The following is a 15786-nucleotide window of genomic DNA, read 5'->3' on the forward strand; positions in this document are numbered from 1 at the left end:
ACTCTTGATTTCAACTCAGGTTATGATCTCAGGGTCATGAGATCGAGCCCTGTGTGGGGCTCTGCGCTGAGCGTGGAGCCTGCTTAAGATTCTCTCTCTACCTGTGCTCCTCCCTGCCCACAGCTCATGCTCTCCCCCTCTAAAAAAAAAATTAGGGGCGCCTGGGTGGCTCAGTCATTAAGCATCTGCCTTTGGCTCAGGTCATGATCCCGGGGTCCTGGGATTGAGCCCCGCATCGGGCTCCCTGCTCCGCGGGAAGCCTGCTTCTCCCTCTCCCACGCCCCCGGCTTGTGTTCCCTCTCTCGCTGTGTCTCTCTGTCAAATAAATAAATAAAATCTTTAAAATAAAATAAATTAAAAAATAAAGAATGAATCCTTAAAGGTTCTGTGGTTCGAACAGATACAGTTTCAACAAGGATTTCATATCTTCAAGGTTATGCTTATGAAGAAATACAAATGCTTAACTCAAGTTTCATAAACGTATTTATTTTGAGGATATAGATTTCAGATTTTGTGCTCATCCTCTGCTGTCGCTACTTATACAGACTTCTTTCTATTAAAATTCGGTTGGGGCAGCAGAAAGCCCTCGAACAGGCTTCTCAGGATCCCCTTCCTCAAGGCACCCACAGAGGAAAAAAAAGCAGTCACAGACAGAAAACTCTTACAGTGGCAGTTATTCATTTCCTGAGCTAACCCACTTCCTTCTTCAAACATTTCCTTCTCTGCACCAGTGTGTTTTTTGAAAGTAGCATCGAAGTCTCCTTACAAAATATGGTTCTGAGCCGAGGGCCTGGAATCTGGGCAAATGCCAACAGCAATGACAAAATTAGAACTGGAATCTCGAATCATGGGTCACTTCAGTATTACAGAAGGCTCCCTGCAATATTAACTGATGTTTTAGCAAAAGAATTTGAATTGTTACAAGCTACAGCTATGCTCTAGGAAAACAAATGCTATCAAAGTGAAAAGCTGAACACAAAAAAAATTTCACGGCTCCTGGCTACTCCACTATAGAAAACGATGACATCTTCCATGATAAGGAAATCGTTTTTTTAAATCTTTCAGACCACAAGCAGACTGGAATGGGTTGCTGGATTTCTTCACACTATGTATAACCTTAGAGATAAAACTGAAAGTCTAATAATTACTGAAGTTATATATTTCATTATAAATGCATCTTCTCAATGATTATTGTCTTGACTTTAATCAAAGCAAATATATAAAGTTGGACAGAAATGTGGCTATTACGATTCCTTTGTGCTAAGTATGAAATACAACTTAAAAAAATAAAAAAAATAAAAAAAATAAAATCAGCCTTTACCTAAATATAAATATAAAGAGCCTTATCTACCAGCAAATAGTGATACCAAAGAAACAGACAAAAGGAACACAGTCTCTTAAAATGTTTATTTTTGTCAGAATAGCTGACGATTTTCTGTTAAGTCTTTTGGTTCATTATTGTAACAAGCATTTCCCCCTTGAAAAATCCATTCAAAATATTTCAATCCTTGAGGTAAAGAACGAAACAAAACAAAAAAAAAAATTCTGATTTTTTTTAAGGAAAAAAACTTTTTTAATTCCTTTAACTTGATAAATAGAAATAATCTCTTCTTGTTCTACTCTAGTGAACAAAAATGTACTTTATACAGCAAAGTATCCAGTCACTTATCGGCAAACTGAAGGTGAAAACCTACCCATTTACACATTCTACTCAAACACAGTGCAATACTCCCATGTTCATAAAGACTTAAAAAAAAAGACAAAAACCAGTTACCAACACTCTTCTGGCAAAGACAAAGGTTTTGGAATGGCAAAAACAACAGACGTTTTAGATCTCGAAGCTCCAGAAGGGAATTAATCGGAGTCTTCATCATCAAGATACTCCTCAGCATTGCTTAATGTTCGAACAGCATCTAAACGGAAGGAGGGGGGAGAGGGAGAGCAAAAGAGAGAAATTACAAATTGCTCAGATTTTGTCTTCACTTTCAGAGCTCCTGATAGCTCAACAAACTGTAATCTTTCCTCAGACCCTGGGATAGTACTTCCCCCAAGGATCTTTTTCAACTTTTGCTTTCCTGCCTCACTGCTCAATATTTGTTGCCATAGAGGCTGACAAATACAGCTGTCTGCACGTTCTCTAGACATGCAAAAAAAAATAATAAAATAAACTAAAGCACGTGGTGCTGCTAAGGTACCATTAATCTATCTTGCACAAAATGCAACCAGCCCCATGCACCATGACCAGCATGGAACACACGGGAAGCCCCTCCACTCTGAGCACTGTACTTCCAATCTCCTCTCCCAGTGTCAAATACATGCATGTGGCTTTGGTCAGTCGACAGCCTGCGTGGCCTTACCTGAAGGCAATGAAATAAAGTGTGAAACAGAAGGAACCGAACCCCACCATATGTTAAATCAGGCTTGAACAGGGTTCAAAAAGAAGGCATCTGATCTTTACCTGTGCACCTATTCAACTGTCTAGTTAAATGCCTATAAGCAACAGGTTACGTGAAGCATCATTTTAGGAGGGAAACTGAAATCCAAGTTATAAGCACAGTTAGAGCTCAATAAATGTATATTACCATGGTCTCTAAATACTATATCCCCGTGCTCACTGGAGATATGACTGATTCCAAGTCCGGGGCAGAAAATGTAAAAGATGTACCTGGAACCGCTTGTCATACCATAAAACAAGGATGCTATCAGAGAGAGCGTCATTTTAGAAAGATTCACGATCCAATCTGAAGAGGCCTCCACTAGCCAAAGAGGGACTATGAATAAGGATGCTAGGGGCGCCTGGGTGGCTCAGTCTGTTAAGCGTCTGCCTTCGGCTCAGGTCATGATCTCAGGGTCCTGGGATCAAGCCCTGGGTCAGGCTCCCTGCTCAGTGGGGAGCCTGCTTCTCCCTCTCCCTCTGCAGCTTCCCATGCTTGTGTTCATGCTCTCTCTCTCTCTCTCTCTCTCTCTGTCAAATAAATAAATAAAATATTTTTTAAAAAAATCGTACTAAATATAATGGATTGAAACACAGCACATATTTCAACACACACCAAAGAGAATTCACCAGTCTTCTTTGGAGAATAATAGGGAACCTGTACCTTATTCTGAAAACTCATTAACAAAGGACAAAAATCAAGCCTTTATTCTGCCCCTACCACACAAACTATTACCTCTGAGTAATCAAACCATGGATGAAGGGAATTTTTTTGTTTTTTACAGAATGTTCCTAGCTAATAACTGAGAAAGGAGTGACAGAATTCAAATATCACCATTTTGCAACTGTTCGTGAAATAGTGGATCTAGACAATGATTATCAATGAATGCTAAAGTCACAGGACAAGTGACAAACAGATATTCTGTGCCTCTGATGAAACAACACAACTTTCTTCATGAAGTATTTTTCCCTCTACCCCTCAGACAGACAGATAAAATGTAAAATCTAATCAAAGCTCTAGATCTAACACCAACTGACAAAAATACAGAGGAAAGAGGAACATGACAAACAGCACCATGGGGATGCACATATGCAATGTCTAGACTGGGAAATTCAGGAAAACTGACCCAGCTTCTTTAATAAGTAAATCGCCAGGCTAGCAAGAGAGAGGGAGAGGAAGCAATGATTTAAGAGACATATCTACCAACCAGAGCCTGACCTTATTCAGACCCTGACTTAAACTATCAACAAATAAGTAAACAGATAAATAGGTAAACAAAGCATAAACAAACATGTATGAGAAAAAAGGGCATTTGGACAATGACAAGATTTATTTGATGATATGAAGGCATTATTAATTTTACGTATGCTGATGATACTACAGTTTTTTCAGTCATTATCTTTACAAATTTAGAATTATTGAGAAAAAGGAAGGGGCAGGGAGAGTCGGTACAAGGGAGATAGAAATGGATTTATCTTCTACAAGAAGGAAAGATGAAAGAACAAGTGGATATGAGCAGAACAGAGGCAAACTTCCATGACTTCACAGCAGCTTCCAAACTCCTAGGAGTCCCCAGGTTGTATTTGTGTCCATCCTCCCTATGAGAAGTTCCGGAGGCCTGGGCGGAATATATTTTGTCCTATCCCACACACACCCGTGAACTTCAGGACTGGCTGTAAACTTAGGAAAAGCAGCTTTTTGAGCTAAAGACAAAAAGACAACAGCAAAGCTCTTTCCTACTCTACTCTGTTACTACCATCCTATGTTTTGCCCTTTGAGATATTCTTTGTCCTTCCATGGCTACTTCTGCCCCTCATTTCAACCTCGTTTCTCCTGTTAGCAGAAGATGACTCGCTACGGTGCAACCTTTGCTGAAAGGAAATCAAGAGACAGGAATGAGCCAGGCAAACAAATTCCTTCTCCTTTCTTCCTTTCATGGAATGCTCCCAGGCCCAGTTTCTCTGGAAACTTCTCACATGGCCAAGTGCTGAGGTGCTATAGCTCTTCACAGCTCATCCTGGGCCGTGGCCATTATAATAATGTATCTCCTAGCGGTGCATCCCCTTCTCCCCTACCTCACTTCCACTTCTCCTCAGTGTCGCTGACCTGGATTTGCACATTCAAATCAACCACCAGCACTTAAGACAAACAATAAATAAATGGTAGAAAGACAGACACAGTAATCTGGATACATCTCACAGAGTATTAAGTGAAAAGAAGTTAGACACAAAAAAGTACATACTGTTTGATTCCATTTATATCAAGTTCAAGCACAGGCAAAACCAGCCTATGGTGAGAGCAGGGGAGGATATGGAGGGGGCTTCTGGGGTATGGAAAATGTTCTCTACCTTGATCTGGGTTGTGGCAGGTGGGAGCACAGTTAAAACACACACACACACACACACACACACACACACACACACACACACACACATCAAGATGTAAACTTAGGATTTATATGTATAATTAATATAAATTATACCCCAATTTGTAAAAACTGGAAAAAGAATTTAAAGGGTGGAACCCTTGGGGGGGGGGGCTGAACCCTGGCCCTAAACTCGTATCCCAAAGTTATCCTTCAAGGTAACTACAAAATGTGACTTGTTTTTTCTCTATAAAAAATCCAAGATGTGCTTTTAAAAGTGGGCAACAACATCAGAATATACTTTTTCCAGGGCAGAATTTGTGCTGATAATTAGCTATATGGCCCAATATTCAACTGATTCCAACTAGGATCACAATACAAACTGAAATATTACTGGACGACTGCAGAATGAAGCAAGAAAAAAGAGAGGAAAAAGGTAACATGAAAACCGAAATATGAAAATGCATTTCTTGCCTCTGTGTGCCAAGCCCCCAGGTAATTAATGATTACCTCATTAACGAGTCCATTACCTAATCAATACAAATTTAGGAAAGTAGACTAAAGACACTGAGCATGAAAAGAGGAAAAGAGACCTACCTCCCAGCTCTATTCTACAAAGACTGTAGAAAGGTGAGGGGAAAAAGAACAGTTTGCCACCTGCCTCCCCCAGCTCCCACTGCTCATGTGGAGGCTTCTGGGTACAGCTCTCTGGGGTCTGAGGCAAGTGTGCTATTTTCCTTGTCTACCATGATCAAGCTTATAGTATACATGAGTCTCTGATAACCTTCAGCTCATAAGAAGTCTTGCTCCACGGTGAGGACATTCTGAAGGGACCCATACAGCAACAGGAAGTCAGTGGCAGAAAAAGGAAGTTAGGCCATAGTCCGACTTCCGGAACCAACCAAGGCAGCAGGAAGGTGGAGATACATGCCAAGTAAAAGTATCTCTCCCTCACAGCTACATATATGGCTTCTCAATCAAAATGTAGGATTGCTGGGGAGCACCACTCAGCTGGTAAATATTTTCTCATGCACTCAGCAGACCCTCAATCCATCTATGCACGAGTAATTACTTGGGAGAAACACCAGCCTGCCAGGGAGCATTCATGGCTTAAATAATTAAGGAACCCAAGGTGCTTAATGGTTTAATGGTTTACACTGTATCTGAACTGAAGTTAAAAGAAATAAAAATCTGGAACAAAGACCTATCTGGAGTAAAGAATAAAAGGAACAGCAGATTCGTGAGGAGGGCTGTGATGGACAAGGAGGATAATTGTGGGCGGCTCCCTTGGTGAGTCATGACGAGAGAGGGACTGTTTGCTATCTTTGATTGACAAAAGTAGGAAACCAGGGGACTGACTTTATTTTGTTGCTTCTGCTGGAACTGGGCTACAGGACAAAATAACATTGCCTCTTCTCATAAAACAAAAGGTACTTAGCTAAAGAAGAGAAAAGCTTTCCAAGGGTTCAAAAATTAATGGGAATGGGAGTCAAATGATGAAAACAGTAATCAGTACCTTATTACACAAGCTCACAACTCTGAGAGTGATATTACCCTCAGCTTAAAATGGAAACAAATGCACTCAGCCTCAATACTGGAAATGTCTCAAAAAGTTGTTTTGGTGATTCTCCACCAGCATGGATCAGTCTAAACTTTAGACTCTAAAGCAATACTAAGAAGGGTTGGAATGATGAGCAGCAATGCTAAATAAAGACTTGTGGAAAGTGAGCTCTCCGTTATACTAGTTTCCATTCTAGAAAATGGTGGAAAAGATGTATCAATCATTGGCTTCTCCTTCAAAGTGGCATTAGAGTGCCAAACATAAGGTAACAATAGAATAAGCCTTGGGGGGAGAGGGGAGATTGACTGTGCCCTCCAACCAAATCATCTCCTACCTCTCTTTTTTCTACCTCTGGGTTCCTCGTGGGCCCGGAGGCTGATGGCGGATGAAGGAGAGAGAAAGGACAGGGGAATGGGAAGGGTTAAAGCACACCCTCCCAGCATTTCTTTCAAAGGAAATCACTCATTCAGGTTATGCACTGAGAGGTCCAACAAACTGCCAGTCTCTGAATAGTACTCATGAAGGATGCAAATGCGTTTAACACCTTTTCTTCGACACCTTTTCAAAACAACCACACAAACTTTTCATTTTTTTCTTTCAAACCTATTCTCCCACACCAACAGATATTTTTATCTTTAAGGATGTATACCTAAACTTTACCTTTAAAAACCACCCCAGAGTCTAAGTGAACATCAAATTGTTTACCAAGGCTAGAATAATTCTGATTATAGTTTACTGATACTCTCATTTAAAATAGAAATAAAATATAACCCTGGAGCTCTTCAGTGCTTAATTGAAAAATATATTTAGAGAGAACCACTGGTAAACACCTATCTGAAACGAGGATACGGAGACCATGGCTCTCTGATAAAGGGCTCTACTGGAAAGCAAAGTGATTACGACTTAATTGTAAGGAACAAAGGAAACATACAATAAATACTAAAAGCTCAATGTCTCTTCGACTTGTTTGCGTAAAGGTATTTCCTCTATGGTGAACGTTCCAAAGTAGACCAAGGAAATAAAATGTAACTTCAGAACCACCACATGAAGAGTTTTCCCAGTCCTAAGATGATAAACCTTGGTCAAGATGGTGCCAGAGGAGAAAGAAGAATTAAAGCCAAATACCTGTGCCCTGTTTCTTTTTCAGGAGAGATGCGCAGGCGGCATTCGTAGCCATGTCCAGGGCCAGCTTCTTCTCATTGTTTCTTAAGTCTGTTCTTGCACCTTTCCCCCCAATACAAGAAAAGCACATCAGGTGTTTCTGAAGAATCTAGAGTAGCAGACAATCTTCCTTCCACCAAAACTCATCACTTTGGGCCAAACTAACTAGGGAATCACTCTGGCCCTGAAGTCAGCTTTTTCAGAACAGTAAAAGCCCATTTGACATCTTTAATCAAGGAGCTTGCTGCTGTACCCCTAATAATTAGGCACCATTAAAATATAGCCTTTCGGGCGCCTGGGTGGCTCAGTTGGTTAAGCGACTGCCTTCGGCTCAGGTCATGATCCTGGAGTCCCGGGATCAAGTCCCGCATCGGGCTCCCTGCTCAGCAGGGAGTCTGCTTCTCCCTCTGACTCTCTTCCCTCTCGCGCTCTCTCTCTATCTCATTCTCTCTCTCAAATAAATAAATAAAATCTATAAAAAAAAATTTTTTTAAATAAAAAAAATTTTTAAAAAAATTAAAAAAATAAATAAATAAAATATAGCCTTTCCTTTCAAGTCCTCAGAATACTGCATGTGAGTTTTCAGTGGGGAGTTGACTCTCCCGGAGGTGAATCCTGAGTGAGTTAGACTCCAATGTGTCTTGGCACAAGTGTTTGGAGATTCAATGTAATATACCCGTTGCTTCTTGAGAAAATACCATGTGGCTTCTGCCTGAGGGGATTAATATTCTCTATCTGTAAGTATACTCCTGTGCAAATTAGCAGAAGAGTAACACAATAAAACCTAGAGGCAATCCATTGTGCCCACAGCCTATCTTCAACTTGCTTTTTTTCCTTGTCTTCACGAGGTAAAAATTGTATCAGAATTCATGAGTCCATTTTCACTGTTAAAGATTCAAAACTATAGAAGTATGCTAAACAGAAGCATACGTCCCTTTTCATCCCCCAACTCACCCCTTCCCTTCCCCTTCCTCTAGCTTGTCCACAGGAAACCATTCCCAGCAAGTAGGCATCAATCCTCAGCTCCCTTAGGTGCATGAATGCATTCACAGACATATATGTATATATACACAAAATCATACCACATATATTGGTCTGTAAATTGATTTTTTTAACCTAACAATACATAATGGTATTCCTTAATACCATTCCTTATTAATACACATCCTTATAACGCGACCTATTTAAACATTTGTAAGTATTCAATTTTGTGGACACTGCAAAATTTATTTAATCACCCCCCTATTGAAGGGCACTTAGGCTGTTCCTTCATCACAAACAATATTGCTGTAAACCTCCTCGAACATTTTTCTGATGTGTGGTTTTCTAGAAGTGACGCTGGAATGTGAGGATATGTCCATTTTTAATTCTGCTAGCTGTTGTCAGATTACTTTCCAAGAAGGCTTTACCAATTTACACTTTCTGCCACAGTATAGGAGAGTGCCATTTTCTTTGTAACCACATCCTCTTCCATAAACAAAAAATAAATGTAATGAAACGCAAAGGCACAAAAATATTTGAGTTAAGAAAGGTTGGCGGGTTTAATTAGGAATATGCCAATTGTGTATAAAAATCTCCCTCGTGAGCAGGTTTAGATCTACCCATAGCGAAGGGTCTATAGGAACCGCATTCTCTCCTTGAGCTACAGGTAAAAAAAGAGTCCTGAGGGTTAAGAGTTCTGTGACTAATCATATCTTACATTAAATTACACTTTAGAACTCATGTACATGATTTCTGTCAGGACAGGAAATGTCCAGGGCCAGCAATGCAAGAGAAGAAACAACCATTTCCTGTGTCCCTCTCCACCAGCGCTACCCATGAGAAATACAATGGGAGCCATATATGTCATTTCAGATTTCCTAGTGGCCACGTTTTCAAAAAGAGGAATTCCTTTTCATAATACGTTTTCTTTAACCCAGTATATCCAAAATGTGACAGGTCTATCATAGAACCAACATAAGAATTGTTGTGATGCTTTACATCTTCTTCCACTAAGTCTTTGACGTTCGATGTGCATTTTACACTTGCAGGACATCTCAGTTCGGACTAGGCTCATTTCACCAGCTCACTGGCCCCTGCGGTACGGCGCAGTTCTCGGCATAACCTTTAGGGGGCACTACAGTGGTCCTCATGCTGTCTTTTTTATACCCGAGGTTTATGTCATCAACACACTTTAAATTAGTAACATTTCCCCTCATATATCCCACAACATTGCTCTGAGGATCCCTAATGACAGTGCATCCATATGACACCTTGGGACTCAAGCAACTTGTATTATAGCCTTTGGAGCAGGGTACAGTATGGGGGGATATGCCTGGCCTTCTGTAAGGCTTAATTAATATCTGCAGGACAAGTGGATGGATGGATGGTCAGTCCACAATTTCACTGTCCCCTCTGACTTGTACAGACACAGGGAATCGAGGTATCTTCTCTTTCTTCATACATCTAGCACCTGCTCAGCTCAAAGCAGGAGATTATACCTACAGCTTGCTTTCTTATCTATCAAGAATCTCCTGTGCGAAAAGGGGCTCAGCAACTTTACCCATACAGCTTTCTGAGATAGGATCTTCTCCGCACAGGCATGCGTGCGTGCGCACGCGCGCGCACACACACACACACACACACACGCACGTACGCCTTTCTTCTAAGGCCCTTTAATCCTGCAGAAATACACAATAAACAAGTTCTAAAAGTAATAGATGTAATCTTAAAGCTTACCAAACTTTCAATTTAAAACTAACAACTTCACACAAATCACAATACTGTAATTTCAGCTTACTGTAACAACCCTGTGATACAGAGTGAAAGTTAAAATCCCACTTTCAAAACACAGAGCCTATTATTCTTCCTACTATTTCAAATAATGTAATTGAATGTAGCCTATTTTTCCAGGGTACGTGAAGGCTGGATAAACTGGGCACACACTTTACCTTTTTCCAGAAGCAACTGGACAATATCAGCATAACCCTTCCAGGCAGCAGCATGCAAAGCTGTGTCTCCCAACTTGTTCTACGGTGATTTAAAAAGAGAAAGCAGCATTTTAAAAATAGAGAGTGGACTGAAAATACACACGAATTCAGGTTTACTCTGGGTAACCTTACAATGAGGACAAGTCATGAAATCGTATAAAATTCCAAAGAGAGAAAGGAGACTCACGAGACGACAGAAGAGTCATCTGGGGCATGGGGATGGGACGCAGGAGCAGAGACCGACCTGGCAGAGCACCAGCAGAGCTGCAGATGCCTGCAGGAGACGCCAGGAGGAAGCAAACAGATCTGTGCCTGCAGAAACCTCACATGAATTAAGCAAATCGGAGATGCCTGGAGACACTGGAGTGGGCACGAGGCATGGGAGTGAAAACAAGAGGACTGGGTGAAAGTGTTTATGGAAGTAATTAGATCACCTTCCTCTCTCCTTGCTACCAGGTGACCCCATGCAGATGGCAGAATTACTCTGTCGAGAAATTAACCAGACCATTTCCAAGCTCGTGGAACTTAGAGGTACAAGGGAAGGTGGCAATGAGGCCAGGAGCTAAAAGCAGTGCGTGAGCTTGAAAACCAACAAGCTGAGAAGTAAGCTGCCTTTACCTACCCCACTGCCCCAGTGTGCACGGTCTAGCATCTACCCCCTGGGCAGGAGGCTGGAGGACAGTTCTCTGGTGAAGCTGAGCAGGCCCACATGTGGAGGAGGGAGAGGGTATTCACACTGACATCTGGATATCACCCAGCGAAACAGCTTAGGACCTTACTTCACCCTATGGAGAAGCCCCATAAGCATGCAGAACATCTATCACACTTCAACATGAATGGACAAAGATACTAAGTATTTGGAAATACTAGGTACTAGGAAAGCCTCCATTATTTGAGAAAGGATAAAAACAAAATTAATGGATCTCAGGGGGGGAAAGACACAGTACAGTTAATGGCAGAAAATGTTTTAAAAAGCTGTAATTAATAGATCTGAGATATAACATGAAAGAGCATAATGGAACAAGAGAAGATGCTACTTAAAAGTAATAATCAGAGTAAAAGTAAGAGCTTATAGTGGACAGAATTCTAAGATGGTGCCCAAGATTCCTGCCCCCTAGGATCAACCCCCTGAAGAATTCTTCCACCTTGAGTGTGGGTGAGACTAAGGAATATAATGGGATATCACTCCCATAATTAGGTTTCTAATCAGTTGATGTTGAGTTCATCAAAAGGGAGATTATACCAGGTGGGCCTGGCCTAATCAGGTGGGCCCTTTCCCAAAGGTACAGCTTCAGAGACACAATCTCCTACTGGCCTTAAAGAAAAAAGCAAACAGCCATGTTGGGAAATGTCTATGGAGAGGGGTGATCTCTGAAAGCTGCCGGCCAGAGTCCTATGGGTGCAAGAAACTCAATCCTCCTGGCAAACCTGAGTGAGCCTGGAACAGGATCCGAGCTCCAGATGAGAAGCCAGTCCAGCTAATCCCTTGATTCCAGCCCATGAGACTCAGCAGAGAACCCAGCTGTGCTGCACCCAGAATTCTGGTCTATCTACAGAAAGTATAGGACAAATGGTGTCATTTTAAGCCACCGCGTTTGTGGTTTTTTACTACACTGCAATAGAAAACTTACACAGGACATTAAGGAATTAAAAAGGTAACCAACATAAAGGTAAGAAAATCTCTGAGAAAAACTAAAATAACTGGAGCTTCAGTGTTAAGAGGTCCTACCTCACTATGAACGGGCATTCCAGAACCCAAGAACAAAGAGAATGGTCAGTAAAAACTGGAAAAGAAACAACAGACAACATTTTTCCAGGCTGAAAAGAGTCCGCCATCGTTACTGGGAAGAGACCCACTCTAAAGCACATCGTGGTGAAATTTCAGAACACCACGGTCAGCGTGACAATTCTGAGCGAGAGAAAAAGCAGATCACATGTAAAAGAACGGGAATCAAAATGGCATCAAACCTCTCAAAAGCAATCCTAAAAACTGAATACCCTAGAGTCCTGCCTGCAAAATTCTAAGGGAAATCATTTTCAGCCTCGAATTTTGTCAGCCACATCATCAATCCCTTGGTCCCCTTTCTTAGGAACCAGTTTGAAGATTCTCCCCTCAACGACAGGAGGGCAGACACAGGATGGAGACAAGTGAAGACGCACCACAGAAGGGAGGGGAAGGTAGGGCTTCCCAGGAAGAGAGCAAAGAGCAGCAGAGGTGAAGCTGCTCAGATCAGAGAATGAGGGTGAGGACTTCGGGAAGTACCAGTACCATTCTGGGGCGGGGGTGGGGGGAAGCACTTACCTTCTACATTTTGGAAAAGTACGTCAAGAGAACGTGAAACAGTGTGGAAGTCTCCAGCGAGATAAAAAACCAAAAGCTAGCGGGTGGCTCAGTTGGTTAAGCGACTGCCTTCGGCTCAGGTCATGACCCCGGAGTCCCGGGATCGAGTCCCGCATCGGGCTCCCTGCTCAGCGAGGAGTCTGCTTCTCCCTCTGACCCTACCCCCTCTCATGTACTCTCTCTCATTCTCGCTCTCTCAAACAAATCTTTAAAAAAAAAAAGCTAGCTAAATAAAAGTCAGTAAGTCCAGAAACAAAAATGACACAAACGGTGAGCAATATTTAAATAGCCATAATACTCGTAAGCATTGGAGAGTACCATAACCGGAAACTCTGATAGGCTACGTGGGGGAGGACCAGAGGAGCAAAGGTTCGGAGCTGGCAGATCAGAGTGGGGGCAGTAGTAAGCTGGAACCTTCAGAAAGGACACCGGAACATTTATGAAGATGATGACTTAGGATACAGCTCTGTAGGCATCTTCCTTAGTAACATGAAGGCGAAAGGAAAGAGCTAAGAGCCGAAAGGAGTGAGTGAGAAGGAAGGAGTATGGTAGGCATTTTGGGCTTTATGCAATTTGGATTTCAGTACAATAGAAATTTTTTAACTATTTGTAGTGTTTTGATTAAAAATTTTATGAAAGATACCAAATGGGAAAAGGTCAGTTCAAGGCACAAAGACAGGACTTTGCACACTGCACCTCGAGAACAAGACAGGTGTGTTATGACCACCGACTTCCACGTAAACGATCTTACCTGTTGGTTCAGTTCAATGTTTGGTTGAGTAAACAGCATTTCCACTATGTCTGAAATTCAAAGAGGAAAGATATTTTTTTAAGAAAAAAAAGGAAACGGCTGACAAGGCTAGGCATAATAGTTTTAAAAGAGAGGGTTCTTTAGAAGAATCTTCAAGAACATCCTTATAACAAAATTTTTTAAATTTATGTAAGTACAAGACTTAACCTAAAAAGTAGAATTATCTAGGGAAACGTTGCTTTCAAATAATCTGGCTTTTGCATTTTGACACGGGGCAACCACTGTAGAACTCTCTACATTTGCTATGCCACTTTATATTCATTTAACTAATCTGTGTTTATGAGCTAATATAAGATCGGCTTCCTTTTGGGGAACGGCCAGAAACTTTCCTTTGGCTCTAATATTTAATCTGCTGGGTGCTTTGTTTCTGATTGTGGTGTCTGTTTTGTGTGTATGTTGTAGGGAGAGGTAAATGGGTGTGGCTGATGTTTTGTCAGGCTGAAACTGCCCTAGAAATTCCACTTGTTGTATTATTGATTATAAGTGGATTATAACTGAGAAAGGTTACCAACGATTACTAACTTAAGCAAATGCCGTCTTTCTCCTACATTGAACAGCGTACATTCAACTTAAAATGTACCTCACGAAAGCGTATCTTGGGAAAAGCTAAGCTGGAGGAGTCACTCCTGCCCCTTTCTTCTGTAAGATTATATTGTGGGGTTTGTTTTTACATGACTATTGTTTTCCTGTCACCTTTCTGAGCCCAGAAGAAAGGAAGTTTCCAGTCTTCAAAGTGAGAGAGGTCCATGAAGGGAGCATTCTCCCTACTGCTTCACAAGGCTTTTGGCCCATGTTCTAAAGGACTTGAAAAGAATCATCTGTTTTTTCATTTCTGTAAATCCATCACCTCTCGGTGGAGCACCGTTTCAGGAACATGGACTCTAAGGACAACACACAGAAGACAGTACCTTTATGCCCCCCGTGGCAGGCCCAGTAGAGGGCGGTGCTTCCAGCTTTGTCCAAACCATTAACACCGACTCGGTTGTCCAAACACTCTCTCAACCAGCTCAGGTTGCCTGAAAAAATTTCACATTTATAAAAACACGAGAAAAAGGGTTTGGTGTTTTGTTTTGTTTTGTTTTGTCTGCTTTGGAATCCATTGCATCCTCCATAAATTCCCATCTAGAATGGATTCGTCAGCAAGTCTGAAATGAAGACCTGCCCAGTAATGCATTCATTATGGTACATTTTCGCTTCCACTATATTAATGAAAAGTATTAACAACAACTTGGGGGTGGAGGAGGGTAGGAAAGGCTTAAACAGCACAAATTATTTGTCACCACTCTGGGAAGTCCAGAGTCAAGGTGCTGGCAGATTCGGTGTCCAGTAAGAGCCTGCTTCCTGGTTCATGGACACTGTCTTTCCACCCCTTGGACAGAAAGAGCAGGGGAGCTCCCCAGGGTCTCGACCGGTACTGGTTCCATTCACGAGGGCAGAGCCCACCAAAGGCCCTACCTCTAAACACCACTGCACTGGGGTTAGGTTTCAACATCTGAATCTTGAGGGATGCAAACATTCAGTCTATGGTACATACAGACTGGCCACACATACATGCTGATCAGTGTCGATGTAAGTGACAAAATACGAGTAAGCTCTGTGGGGCTGTACAACATCAACTTTTAATGTTCGGTTAATGGGAAGAGTTGCCTAAATGAGTCTACTTATGGTTGTCTGACTCCGTAAAAAATACATACATGTAATTTTTTCCTTTGTGAAATCCTAGAACTTGGGGGGCGAAACAGTCAAACCTAAGAACAAGGAGATACTATTCATTTTCATATTAAAATGTACTTTCAGTTCTGATAAGAAAATACGGAAATAAACACAAAATAACCTGCTCAGAGCTGCTGCTCTCATAGTAAATTTAACTATTAATTTAAAATCCTCTGGCGAATGCCCCAAATATCTAATTTGCAAATCACTTTGTTCTTTAGTTTCAGGTTTTTATTTAAATTCCAGTTATCAGGGCGCCTGGGTGGCTCGGTCGTTAAGCGTCTGCCTTCGGCTCAGGTCATGATCCCAGGGTCCTGGGATCGAGCCCCACATCGGGCTCCCTGCTCCGCGGGAAGCCTGCTTCTCCCTCTCCCTCTCCCCCTGCTTGTGTTCCCTCTCTCGCTGTGTCTGTCAAATAAATAAATACAAT

At 41.7% G+C, this 15786-nt stretch overlaps 1 protein-coding gene across 1 annotated transcript in view; it reads right to left on the bottom strand.

The window, feature by feature from the left end:
* Window positions 1-1388: 1388 nt before the first annotated feature.
* OSTF1 (osteoclast stimulating factor 1) overlaps window positions 1389-15786 on the bottom strand; it is a 50783-nt gene continuing 36385 nt past the window's right edge. Inside the window, exons 6-10 of the mRNA XM_027616713.2 lie at window positions 14552-14659; window positions 13584-13633; window positions 10453-10531; window positions 7487-7585; window positions 1389-1913 (exon numbers count right to left, since the gene is read on the bottom strand). Coding sequence (XP_027472514.1) covers window positions 1855-1913; window positions 7487-7585; window positions 10453-10531; window positions 13584-13633; window positions 14552-14659 — 395 coding nt within the window. The 3' untranslated portion in view covers window positions 1389-1854. The remainder of the gene's footprint in view (window positions 1914-7486; window positions 7586-10452; window positions 10532-13583; window positions 13634-14551; window positions 14660-15786) is intronic.

The sequence above is a fragment of the Zalophus californianus genome, chromosome 13 (genome assembly GCF_009762305.2).
Source record: "Zalophus californianus isolate mZalCal1 chromosome 13, mZalCal1.pri.v2, whole genome shotgun sequence".
Lineage (NCBI taxonomy): Eukaryota > Metazoa > Chordata > Mammalia > Carnivora > Otariidae > Zalophus > Zalophus californianus.